At 41.1% G+C, this 14,026-nt stretch overlaps 1 protein-coding gene across 1 annotated transcript in view; it reads left to right on the forward strand.

Annotated features, from left to right (window-relative positions):
* LOC120864749 (endoplasmic reticulum metallopeptidase 1-like) overlaps positions 1-14,026 on the forward strand; it is a 55,717-nt gene that overhangs the window by 17,500 nt on the left and 24,191 nt on the right. The window contains exons 5-7 of the mRNA XM_040241870.1: positions 9,247-9,393; positions 10,048-10,140; positions 12,585-12,797. Of these exons, the coding sequence (XP_040097804.1) occupies positions 9,247-9,393; positions 10,048-10,140; positions 12,585-12,797 (453 nt within the window). The remainder of the gene's footprint in view (positions 1-9,246; positions 9,394-10,047; positions 10,141-12,584; positions 12,798-14,026) is intronic.

Below are 14,026 nucleotides of genomic sequence, written 5' to 3' on the forward strand. Positions count from 1 at the left end.
AACTTTTCTTCCAAGGAGTAAGCGTCTTTTAATTTCATGGCTGCAGTCACCATCTGCAGTGATTTTGGAGCCCCCCAAAAAAAGTCTGACACTTTTTCTACTGTTTCCCCATCTATTTCCCATGAAGTAATGGGACCGGATGCCATCATCTTCGTTTTCTGAATGTTGAGCTTTAAGCCAACTTTTTCACTCTCCATTTTCACTTTCATCAAGAGGCTTTTTAGCTCCTCTTCACTTTCTGCCATAAGGGTGGTGTCCTCTGAATATCTGAGGTTATTGATATTTCTCCTGGCAATCTTGATTCCAGCTTGTGTTTCTTCCAGTCCAGCGTTCCTCATGATGTACTCTGCATAGAAGTTAAATAAGCAGGGTGACAATATACAGCCTTGAAGTACTTCTTTTCCTATTTGGAACCAGTTTGTTATTCTATGTCCAGTTCTAACTGTTGCTTCCTGACCTGCATATAGGTTTCTCAAGAGGCAGGTTAGGTGGTCTGGTATTCCCATCTCTTTCAGAATTTTCCACAGTTTATTGTGATCCACACAGTCAAAGGCTTTGGCATAGTCAGTAAAGCAGAAATAGATGTTTTTCTGGAACTCTCTTGCTTTTTCCATGATCCAGCGGATGTTGGAAATTTGATCTCTGGTTCCTCTGCCTTTTCTAAAACCAGCTTGAACATCAGGGAGTTCATGGTTCACTGAACCATGCTGAAGCCTGGCTTGGAGAATTTTGAGCATTACTTTACTAGCATGTGAGATGAGTGCAATTGTGCGGTAGTTTGAGCATTCTTTGGCATTGCCTTTCTTTGGAATTGGAATGAAAACTGACCTTTCCCAGTCCTGTGGCCACTGCTGAGTTTTCCCAATTGGCTGGCAGATTGAGTGCAGCACTTTCACAGCATCATCTTTCAGGATTTGAAACAGCTCAAGTGGAATTCCATCACCTCCACTAGCTTTGTTCATATTGATGCTAAGGCCCACTGGACTTCACATTCCAGGATGTCTGGCTCTAGGTGAGTGATCACACCATCGTGGTTATCTGGGTTGTGAAGATCTTTTTTGTACAGTTCTTCTGTGTATTCTTGCCACCTCTTCTTAATATCTTCTGCTTCTGTTAGATCCATACCATTTCTGTCTTTTATCGAGCCCATCTTTGCATGAAATGTTCCCTTGGTATCTCTAATTTTCTTGAAGAGATCTCTAGTCTTTCTCATTCTGTTGTTTTCCTCTATTTCTTTGCATTGATCCCTGAGGAAGGCTTTCTTATCTCTCCTTGCTATTCTTTGGAACTCTGCATTCAGATGCTTATATCTTTCCTTTTCTCCTTTGCTTTTCGCCTCTCTTCTTTCCACAGCTATTTGTAAGGCCTCCCCAGACAGCCATTTTGCTTTTTTGCATTTCTTTTCCATGGGGATGGTTTTGATCCCTGTCTCCTGTACAAAGTCACGAACCTCATTCCATAGTTCCTCAGGCACTCTATCTATCAGATCTAGGCCCTTAAATCTATTTCTCACTTCCACTGTATAATCATAAGGGATTTGATTTAGGTCATACCTGAATGGTCTAGCGGTTTTCCCTACTTTCTTCAATTTCAGTCTGAATTTCGTAATAAGGAGTTCATGATCTGAGCCACAGTCAGCTCCTGGTCTTGTTTTTATTGACTGTATAGAGCTTCTCCATCTTTGGCTGCAAAGAATATAATCAATCTGATTTCGGTGTTGACCATCTGGTGATGTCCATGTGTAGAGTCTTCTCTTGTGTTGTTGGAAGAGGGTGTTTGCTATGACCAGTGCATTTTCTTGGCAAAACTCTGTTAGTCTTTGCCCTGCTTCATTCTGCATTCCAAGGCCAAATTTGCCTGTTACTCCAGGTGTTTCTTGACTTCCTACTTTTGCATTCCAGTCCCCTATAAGGAAAAGGACATCTTTTTTAGGTATTAGTTCTAAAAGGTCTTGTAGGTCTTCATAGAACCATTCAACTTCAGCTTCTTCAGCGTTACTGGTTGGGGCATAGACTTGGATTACTGTGATATTGAATGGTTTGCCTTGAAAACGAACAGAGACAATTCTGTTGTTTTTGAGATTGCATCCAAGTACTGCATTTCGGACTCTTCTGTTGACCATGATGGCTACTCCATTTCTTCTGAGGGATTCCTGCCCACAGTAGTAGATATAATGGTCATCTGAGTTAAATTCACCCATTCCAGTTCATTTTAGTTCGCTGATTCCTAGAATGTCGACGTTCACTCTTGCCATCTCTTGTTTGACCACTTCCAACTTGCCTTGATTCATGGACCTGACATTCCAGGTTCCTATGCAATACTGCTCTTTACAGCATCGGACCTTGCTTCTATCACAAGTCACATCCACAGCTGGGTATTGTTTTTGCTTTGGCTCCATCCTTTCATTCTTTCTGGAGTTATTTCTCCACTGATCTCCAGTAGCATATTGGGCACCTACTGACCTGGGAAGTTCCTCTTTCAGTATCCTATCATTTTGCCTTTCCATACTGTTCATGGGGTTCTCAAAAGGTCAGGTGAATATGGCAAATGAGGGAAAAGTTCGTAACCCAATTTGTTTAACTTTTGAAGTGTTGGTTGTGCAATGAGTGGACAGCTAATGTGGTGGAGAAGAATTGGGCCTGTTGTGTTGAATAGTGCCAGCTGCAGACATTGCAGTTTTTGGTGTATCTCATCAATTTGCTGAGCATACTTCTCGGATGTAATGGTTTTGCTAGGATTCAGAACTGTAGTGGATCAGAGAGGCAGCAGACCACCAAACAGTGACCATGACCTATTTTTGGTGCAACTCTGGCTTTGGGATATGCTTCAGAGCTTCGTTTGGTCCAGCCACTGAGCTGGTTTTCTCTGGTAGTATAAAATCCACTTTTTGTTGCATGTCACAATCTGATTGTGAAATTGTTCATTGTTATTGTATAGAATAAGAGAAGACAACATTTCAGAATGATGTTTTTGATTTGCAGTCAACTCAGTTCTGTTCAGTCTCTGTCGTGTCCAACTGTTTGCTACCCCATGGACTGCAGCAGGCCAGGCCTCCCTGTCCAGAACCAACTTCCAGGGTTTACTCAGACTCATGTCCATTGAGTCCGTGATGCCATCCAACCATCTCATCCTCTTTCATCCCCTTCCTTTCCTGCCTTCAGTCTTTCCCAACATCAGGGTCTTTTCCAATGAGTCAGTTATTTGCATCAGGTGGCCCAAAGTATTGGAGTGTCAGCTTACCATCAGTCCTTCCAATGAATATTCAGGATTGATTTCCTTTTGGATGGACTGGTTGGGTCTCCTTGCAGTCCAAGGGACTCTCAAGAGTCTTCACCAACGCCACAGTTCAAAAGCATCAATTCTTCAGTGTTCAGCTTTCTTTATAGTCCAACTCTCACATCCATACATGACTACTGGAAAAACCATAGCTTTGACTAGATGGACCTTTGTTGGCAAAGTAATGTCTCTGCTTTTTAATATGTTGTCTAGGTTGGTCATAACTTTTCTTCCAAGGAGTAAGCATCTTTTAATTTCATGGCCGCAGTCACCATCTGCAGTGATTTTGGAGCCCCCCCAAATAAACTCTCTTACTGTTTCCATCATTTCCCCATCTATTTGCCATGAAGTGATGGGACCAGATGCCATGATCTTCATTTTCTGAATGTTGAGCTTTAAGCCAACACTTTAAGCTTTTTCACTGTCCTCTTCACTTTCATCAAGAGGCTCTTTATTTCTTCTTCATTTTCTGCCATAAGGGTGGTGTCATCTGAATATCCGAGGTTATTGATATTTCTCCCGGCAATCTTGATTCCAGCTTGTGCTTCATCCAGCCCAGCGTTTCTCATGATGTACTCTGTATATAAGTTAAATAAGCAGGGTGACAATATACAACCTTGACGTACTCCTTTCCCTGTTTGGAACCAGTCTGTTGTTCCAAGTCCAGTTCTAACTGTTGCTTCCTGACCTGCATACAGATTTCTCAGGAGGCAGGTCAGGTGATCTGATATTCCCATCTCTTTGAGAATTTTCCACAGTTTATTGTGATCCACACAGTCAAAGGCTTTGGCATAGTCGATAAAGCAGAAATAGATGCAGTCAACTCATGAGGCACCCAATTAGTGACGTTTTTCACCTTTCCAATTTGCTTCAAATGCTAAATGACTATAGAATGGTTGACACTGAGTTCTTGGGCAACTTCTTGTGTAGTTATAAGAGGATTTTCAATGATCTTCTCAGATGGTTGTTGTCAACTTCTGATGGCCAGCCACCGTGCTTCTTACTTTCAAGGCTCTCATCTCCTTTGCAAAACTTCTTGAACCACCACTGTCCTGTACGCTCGTTAGCAGTTCCTGAGCCAGATGCATTGTTGATGTTGCGAGTTGTCTGTGCTGCTTTATGACCCATTTGAAGTCAAATAAGAAAATTGCTCAAATTTGCTTTTTGTCTAACATCATCTCCATAGTCTAAAATACATTGATAAACAGCAAATAATAATTTATTAGCAATTGACCGGCTACAGTCCAGTCCAGTTCAGTCGCTCAGTCGTGTCCAACTCTTTGTGACCTCATGGAGTGCAGCATGCCAGGCTTCCCTGTCTGTCACCAACTCCGAGAACTTGCTCAAACTCATGTCTGTCGAGATATCCATCGAGTCAGTGATGCCATCTAACCATCTCATCCTCTGTCTTCCCCTTCTCCTGCCTTCAATCTTCCCAACATTAGAGTCTTTTTCAGTGAGTCAGCTCTTCGCATCAGGTGGCCAGAGTATTGGAGCTTCAGCTTCAGCATCAGTCCTTCTAGTGAATATTCAGGGTTGATTTCCTTTAGGATTGATTGGTTTGATCTCCATGCTGTCCAAGGGACTCTGAATTCAGAGTCTTCTCCAGCTCCACAATTGAATGTATCAATTCTTTGGTGCTCAGCCTTCTTTATGGTCCAACTTTCACATCATATATGACTACTGGGAAAAGCATAGCTTTGACTTTACGGACTTTGTTGGCAAAGTGATGTCCCTTTTTAATACGCTATCTGGGTTTGTCATGGCTCTTCTTCCAAGGAGCAAGCGTCTTTTTAATTTCCTGGCTGCAGTCACTGTCCACACTGATTTTGGATCCCAAGAAAATAAAATCTGCCACTGTTTTCACTTTGTCCCCCATCTATTTGCCATGAAGTGATAGGACCAGATGCCGTGATCTTTGTTGTTTGAATGTTTAGTTTGAAGCCAGCTTTTTCACTCTCCTTTTTCATCCTCATTAAGAGGCTCTTTAGTTTCTCTTTGTTTTCTGCCATTAGAGTGGTATCTTCTGCATATCTGAGGTGGTTAATATTTCTCCCAGAAGTCTTCATTCCAGCTTGTGATTCATCCAGCCCACCATTTCTCATATTCTCTACATATAAGTTAAATAAACAGGGTGACAACATATAGCTTTGACATACTCTGTTCTCAAGTTTGAACCAGTCCATTGTTCCATGTCCAGTTCTAACTGTTGCTTTTTGTCCTTCATACAGGTTTCACAGGTGACAGGTAACGTGTTCTGGTATTCCCATCTCTTGAAGAATTTTTCCACAGTTTGTTGTGATCCACACAGTCAAAGGCTTTGGCGTAGTGAATGAAGTAGAAGTAGATGTCTTTTCGTATTCCCTTGCTTTTTCTATGATCTGACAGATATTGCAATTTGATCTCTGGCTCCTCAACCTTTTCTAAATCCAGCTTGTACATCTAGAAGTTCTCAGTTCGTGTATTGTTGAAACCCAGCTTGAAGGATTTTGAGCATTACTTTGCTAGCATATGAAATGAGTGCAATTGTGTGGTAGTTTGAACATTCTTTGGCTTTGCTCTTCTTGGAATTGGAATGAAAACTGACCTTTTCCAGTCCTGTGGCCACTGCTGAGTTTTCCAAATTTACTAACTTGTTGAGTACAGCACTTTAAGAGCATTGTCTTTTAGGATTTTAATTAGCTCAGTTGGAATTCCACCACCTCCATTAGCTTTATTTGTAGTAATGCTTTCTAAGGCCCACTTGACTTCATACTCCAGGATGTCTGGCTCTAGGTGAGTAACCATACCACTGTGTTTATCTGTGTCATTAAGACTTTTTTCGTGTAGTTCTTCTGTTTATTCTTGCCACATCCTCTGCTTCTGCTGGGTCCTTGCCATTTCTGTCCTTTATCATGCCATCTTTGCATGAAACGTTCCCTTGGCATCTCCAGTTTTCTTGATGCGATCTGTAGTTTTCCCCATTCTGTTGTTTTCCTCTATTTCTTTGTACTGTTCACTTAAGAAGGCTTTCTCAGGTCTCCTTGCTATTCTCTGGAACTCTGCATTCAGTTGGGTATATCTTTCCTTTTCTTCTTTGCCTTTTACTTCTTCTCTCAGCTCCTTGTAAGGCTTCTCCCTTATGTGTGTGTGTTTATTTCAGTGTTTTTCATGTGTTTCATTTTAGGGATTTTATATTCTGTTATAACCATGTTAATGCATGACTTGATCCAGTTCAGGCCAGTGGCAGCCCCTTCAGCTGGTGCCTGTCCTTTTGACACATCTCTGACGTGTTTGAGCACTTCCTTTCTGGCACAAGATGGTTCCACTTTTGAGTATTTTCCTAGCCTCAGATTTGGAATTGGGCATATTTCTAGGGAGAACTGGTTCTTTTAGTGGATAATGGTATTCAAAAGCAAAGAGCCTGATGCTGAGTATGTTTTTCTTTATGTTTATCTTGTTTGGACTTTCTGGGCCTTTCGATTTCACAGCTTGGTGGTGTTTCCTGTAAGTTTTCAGAAATTATTTGCCTTAACTTCTTTTAAACATTGCTTTGATTCCCATCCTCCCCTTCCTCTGGGATGCCAGTTACTCATGTTAGACCTTTTCACTCTATCCCATATGTCTTATAAGCATTTTTGAGTTTTCTATCCGTGTTTCCTTTTGTGCTTCAGTTCTCCAGATCTGTGACTTTTCTTCTGCTGTTTTTACCTTTGTATGAAGCTGTGTATGTATGAAAATTCTTAACAGCAGTTATTATTTTCAGTTCTAGGGTTTCTATTTGACACACTCTCTTTGTTAATAGTGTGTACTTGTCTAGTGATACCCTTGCTATCATCTGTGTTTTTGAGTAATTAATTTTAAAATTCATGCCTGGTGACTCCAGTATCTGGGTCACCTAGGTATCTGATTCTGTAGTGTTCCTTCACCCCTTCTATCCTCTACCATTTATGGTTTTGTTTTTTTTTTTCCTGTAGGAAAGCAAGTGATTATCTGGTTTTAAAGTTATAAAAATGTTAATATTCTTGGATTCTCTGAAATGGAGTTACTTGATCTGTCAACATCAGATAACTTTTTGCTAAATTTAGTTGTAATATGCAACCCCTGAATCTCAGTGGATTACAACAGCAAAGGTTTATTTGTTGCTCATGTTACATTCTGGTTCCTGGGTAACTGCAGCTACGTCCCATGGTTATGATGTTCCATGTGTCTTATTCATCCTGGGATCCAGGCTGAAGAAGCCCCATCAGGGACATAGCGATCTCAGGGCCAAAGTTAACGGGAGAGGTGGGCCATGTGATGGCTCTTCAGGGTCCGTGTCTCTCCCATTCTCCCAGTCAGCTGGCTGAAGCAACTCATGTATGTGCTGCTTCCACAGGAGGCATTGTAAGTTATGTGAGAGGGAAGACTGAATAATTGGGCACAGTAATATAATTTATCTTGCTATCCGAAAGAAAAAACTCCTATATTTGAAAACTGTATATGCATGGAGATGTTAATGTGGAATTATTAATAATGATAAAAGTTATGTGTAATAATAAGGAACTTTATGATATATTCAGTAATTATGCAGTTATTAAAATGATCATTTAAAAACTGTTTGGCTGCTTTGGGTCTTAGTTGTGGCAGGCAGCATCTTTTCACTGCAACGTGCAGGCTCTCTAGTTGTCGTGTGCGGGCTTAGTTGCCCTGCAGCATGTGGGAGCTCAGTTCCTGATCATGGAACCTGCATCTCCTGCAATGAAAGGTGGATTCTTAACCACCAGACCATGATCATTGTAATATCTAAAATAATCATTGTAATAACTAGCAACATAGCAATATGTTTAGTACAATGTTAGTTCAGTTCAGCTCAGTCGCTCAGTCGTGTCCGACTCTTTGCGACCCCATGAATCACAGCACGCCAGGCCTCCCTGTCCATCACCATCTCCCAGAGTTCACTCAGACTCACGTCCATCAAGTCCGTGATGCCATCCAGCCATCTCATCCTCAGTCGTCCCCTTCTCCTCCTGCCCCCAATCCCCCCCAGCATCAGAGTCTTTTCCAATGAGTCAACTCTTCACATGAGGTAGCCAAAGTACTGGAGCTTCAGCTTTAGCATTATTCCTTCCAAAGAAATCCCAGGGTTGATCTCCTTCAGAATGGACTGGTTGGATCTCCTTGCAATCCAAGGGACTCTCAAGAGTCTTCTCCAACACCACAGTTCAAATGCATCAATTCTTCGGCACTCAGCCTTCTTCACAGTCCAACTCTCACATCCATACATGACCACAGGGAAAACCATAGCCTTGACTAGACGGACCTTAGTCGGCAAAGTAATGTCTCTGCTTTTGAATATACTATCTAGGTTGGTCATAACTTTTCTTCCAAGGAGTAAGTGTCTTTTAATTTCATGGCTGCAGTCACCATCTGCAGTGATTTTGGAGCCCCCCAAAATAAAGTCTGACACTATTTCTACTGTTTCCCCATCTATTTCCCATGAAGTGATGGGACCAGATGGCATGCTTTTAGTTTTCTGAATGTTGAGCTTTAAGCCAACTTTTTCACTCTCCTCTTTCACTTTCATCAAGAGGCTTTTTAGCTCCTCTTCACTTTCTGCCATAAGGGTGGTGTCATCTGCATATCTGAGTGAAAGAGAAATGTAAAGATTATACATACCCTATCATACACACATACAAGTCATACATAAGTTGAAGACATAAAAATGATAATAGTTATCTTCGGATGATGGTCTTGTGAGTGGTTTTTCATTTTTAAATTTAAACTTTTTATAGTGCTGTTATCTTATTATTAAAAGCAATTTTGTTTTCCACAAGATTATTTTTCATTTAAAAGAATCACGTACGTTTATCAAAGAAATGTTGGAAAATATAGAAAAGAGGATTATAAAACGAAACTCTTGACCTATCTCCTTAGATCACCATAGTAACTATTTTATGTATGTCAAAAAATTCTAGATTAACCTCATATTGTTGTCATGTTTCATTTCAGGTCCTGAAAATCCTTGGTTGGTCCAAGCTTATGTCTCAGCAGCTAAACATCCATTTGCTTCGGTGGTGGCTCAGGAGGTTTTCCAGAGTGGAATCATTCCTTCAGATACTGACTTCCGGATCTACAGGGATTTTGGGAACATTCCAGGTATTGTCAATTATTATGGACTTTTCTGTGACAATGATTAATTAAAAACAAGTCTTACTTTTTGGAAGTTTGTGAGTAAGCAGCATTTTCTGAGAGCAGATTTTTATGTGACAACTATATATACTGACTCACTGAAAGAGAGTTCCTGATAGTCTCCTTTTCTTTTAAACTCCAATTTACTTTAAATGCTTCCTTTTTTTTAGAACATGTCATCTTGGCCCACAGTGTGACAGAAGAATAGGGGAGAACTGTTTAGCACTTCATTCCCCAAAGATGGTAACAGATCCTTCAAGGATCTTTTTCATTGTTATCTTGCTTTGCCAACTGCCCTGGGGACTTGTACAGCTTATTTAAAGTTAAAATTTGGCTCTGGCCTGGCAAGGATGGAGATGGTAAAGTTTTGATGACCTCCCATGCTGGTATTCCTACTCCTTGCTGTGTGACTTGTAATGCCCCAGTCATTATATATTGAATTATGTACCATAGCTATAGGTTCTGTGAGAATTTCATCATTCCTTCATGAATGTGACAAAGCAGTCATGCTGCTGCTTTGATGTCTTTTAGGAATTTAATACATTAAACAAAGAGGCCTTAAATTGAGGTCAATCTTTAAAGTAAAATGACTTTTTTTTTTTTTTTTCCTGTATGTCTTAGGAATAGACTTAGCTTTTATTGAGAATGGATACATTTATCACACCAAGTATGACACAGCGGACAGAATTCTAACAGATTCCATTCAGAGAGCAGGTTGGTATTCTCATTTAGACTTTTGATATTAAGATGGAATATTGTGGATGACCTGTGAGCCTATAGATACTCTGTGTCCTGTGCATTAGGGAGGCAGTGTATGGTGTGAATGAAGTGGGGCTTTGGAGTTAGACGAGGCTTTGAATTTTAGTCTCGAAGTCTAGTTTAGCAGTTAAGAACCTAAGACTATTTATTATGAGGAATTTGAAAGGGAGTTGACCTAGGGTTATGAAAACATTGCTGAGTATTCAGAGTGTAGCCAAAATGGAAGCTGTACATTGGAGGTGGCATAAACACATATTCGGGCAACTTGCCCAGGTATGGAAAAGTTACATTGATCCAAGGTTGGGTGGTGAGGAAGGTGAGCCAGTTATATAGGACAGGTGTCAGGACAGGGGAGTTAAAATGTTTTCCAGTGACATCAGTAGTAGTCAGGGGAAGTGAGTCTGAGGCTGAGCCTTGCAAAAAGTGGGGATCTGGCACAGTGGGAAAGAGCCTGTTTGAGTAAGAGCTCTGCGTGAGTAGGGTTTGTTTGGGCCGAGGCCTGTTAGACTACAGTGTGAATGGAGGTTGCATTTTTCAGACATAGAGGAAAATGAGGCAGAGGTGTATGGGGGTAGAGAAAGCTGTAGATGGCTTTCAGAGTCAGCAAGCAGATGCTGTAGGAATAAGAGATCATTAAAGGCCTGCATATGTGAATGAATGATGGTTTATTTATTTATTTATTTTTTAATAGTCTATGTTAAACCATTTTATTCTACCAGAATGATGGTTTAAAATGCTGTCTGTCTGGTGATGCAGTATGGAGTGTATGGGAGAGAAGGGGAGAGAGCCAAGAGTCAGGGCTGTTCCAACAGTAATTTTAGTGTGGTATACGAAGACCTAGACTGTAGTGCTGGCAAAAGATAGACATGAAAGCAAGGGTGGAAAACTAGGTACATTTTGAATGAAAACTCAACAAGACTTGATAGGTTACATAGCAGGGATGCATCAGATGGATAGCAGCAAGGAAGACGTCAGAGGGTCAATCCTGGCTGGCTGGGGAGAGATGACACCACTGACCATAACTGGACATGGGAAGGCGGCTCGCCCAGAGCAGTAGTGAGGAGGGCACGAGGCTGTGAACTCTGTCAGACACGAGACAGAGGGCATCTGTGAACTGACCAGATGAAAATGCAGACGCACCATTAGAGACCATGGCAGAACTGGGTATCTGGGTTTGGAAATTAAAGGCACAGTCAAATCCACAGACATCTGGAGAATGGAAATGGATTTTGGAAGAGTGAAACAAACCTGAGCTTAGGGGAAGATGCATTTGAAGGCGGCAGGAGAGCCAATGAGAGAAATCCCACAGTGAGACAGTGTGGTGTCCTCAGTGAAAAGAAGAGGAAGTCCAGGATGGAATGAGCATCAGGAAGATATGCCAGCCATTCAGAGCTTCTTATAATTCTTCATTATAGTTTAAACTCAGTCACTGATTGATGTAACAGATACTTATGACGGCCTCTGAGGTGCCAGCTTCTGCCTGACAGTGACTAAGCCTACTCTCCAGCTTCATTGCAAAATACTCTCGCTCCTCATTCTGGACATTTGCCCCCTCCTTGGGGCCTTTATCTACACAGGTCTCTAAACAAAATCTCTTCCCTGTCATAGCTCCTACCCATCCTTTAGCTAGAAATTCACTTCCTCATGTGCTTCCCTGATTTCTCCAACTCTACGAGTCTCCCTGATATGTTCTTAGGGCACCTTCTCCATACTGTCTTTTTTAAATTGAGGTATTAGTGATGTTCCTTATATTATTATTATTTATTTGGCTGCATTGGGTCTTAGTTGCAGCACACAGGGATCTTTCATTGGGGCATGCAGGCTTCTCCAGTTGTGGGTGCAGGCTCGAGAGCATGGGCTCAGTAGAGTAGGCATGAGGACTTAGTTGCCCCATGGCATGTGTGACCTTAGTTCCCTGAACAGGGGTTGAACCTGCAGGCCTTGAATTGCAAGGTGGATTCTTAACCACTCGACCAGCAGAGAAGTCCTTGTTAATTCTTAATACATGTGTAATAACTTGTTTGGTGTCTGTGAGCTTCTTGAGGTTCTTGGTTCCCCACTGAATTTCTATGTCAGAGCAGTGTCTGCTACATTAAGTATATATTAAATGAATAGAGACTGAGAAATAGCTGTTGGGTTTGTCACCAGCAAGGGTACAGTTGATCAGGGAGTAGCTATAATAACTAGAAGAGAAAGGATGAAGACCAGGTCACTGAGCTTCAAAGCAGAGAAGAAACAGCACATAGGGCATGGACCTTATAGAGATAGCAAGAAAAACTGGGGCGAGCAGTAGGACGGTTAGAAAGCTGTTTCTGTTCATAGTCTTTCTAGGTACTCCTTGACTTTAGCAGTGGATGGTTTATTCAACGTTGTTACCTTTCATTTCTTTTTACTAATAGGTGACAACATTTTAGCAGTTCTTAAATATCTAGCTACATCTGATATGTTGGCTTCTTCTTCTAAGTATCAACATGGAAACATGGTCTTCTTTGATGTGCTTGGCCTGTTTGTCATCGCTTACCCATCTCGTGTTGGCTCAATAATTAACTATATGGTGGTAATGGCTGTTGTTTTATACCTGGGCAGGAAATTACTGCATCCCAAATATAAGAGTAAGTATTTTCCTCTAAAACTACAATACTGGATGGGTGTAGAGTTTACCTAAAGTTTTTTGGCACTTTTCTTGTATCTTTCCAAGAAGTTACAAATCTTAAGAAAAATAACATTTGATTTACACTGTTGTAAGAAATTTCTTACATAAAGGACAGAAATGGTATGGACCTAACAAGAGGTGGCAAGAATACACAGAATTATACAAAAAAGATCTTAATAACCATGATGGTGTGATCACTCACCTAGAGCCAGATATCCTGGAATTGAAGTCAAGTTGGCTTTAGGAAGCATCAGTACGAACAAAGCTAATGGAGGTGATGGAATTCCAGTTGAGCTATTTCAGATCCTAAAAGATGATGCTGTGAAAGTGCTGCACTCAGTATGCCAGCAAATTTGGAAAACTCAGCAATGGCCACAGGACTGGAAAAGGTCCATTTTCATTCCAATCCCAAAGAAAGGCAATGCCAAAGAATGCTCAAACTGCCGCACAATTGCACTCATCTCACACGCTAGCAAAGTAATGCTCAGAATTTTCCAAGCCAGGCTTCAACAGTACATGAACCAAGAACTTCCAGATGTTCAGGCTGGATTTAGAGAAGGTAGAGGAACCAGAGGTCAAATTGCCAGTAAGTATCCGTTGGATAGAAAAAGCAAGAGAGTTCCAGAAAAACATCTGCTTCTGCTTTATTGACTACACCAAAGCCTTTGACTGTGTGGATCACAACAAATTGTGGAAAAATTCTTCAAGAGATGGAAATACCTCTGCCAACCATACCTACCTCCTAAGAAATCTGTATGCATATCAAGAAGCAACAGTTAGAACCAGACATGGACCAATAGACTGGTTCCAAATTGGGAAAGGAGTATGTCAAGGCTGTATATTGTCACCCAGCTTATTTAACTTATATGAAGAGTATATCATGCGAAATGCTGGGCTGGATAAAGCATAAGCTGGAATCAAGATTGCTGGGAGAAATATCAATAAACTCACATATGCAGATGACACCACCCTTATGGCAGAAAGCGAAGAGAAACTAAAGAGCCTCTTAATGAAAGTGAAAGAGGGGAGTGAAAAAGCTGGCTTAAAACTCAACATTCAAAAAACTTAAGATCATGGCATCTAGTCCCATCACTTCATGGCAAATAGATGGGGAAACAATGGATCAGTGACAGACTTTATTTTCTTGGGCTCCAAAAAAACTCAGATGGTGACTGCAGCCATGAAATT

This window comes from Oryx dammah, unplaced genomic scaffold (assembly GCF_014754425.2).
Source record: "Oryx dammah isolate SB20612 unplaced genomic scaffold, SCBI_Odam_1.1 HiC_scaffold_1, whole genome shotgun sequence".
Classification (NCBI taxonomy): domain Eukaryota; kingdom Metazoa; phylum Chordata; class Mammalia; order Artiodactyla; family Bovidae; genus Oryx; species Oryx dammah.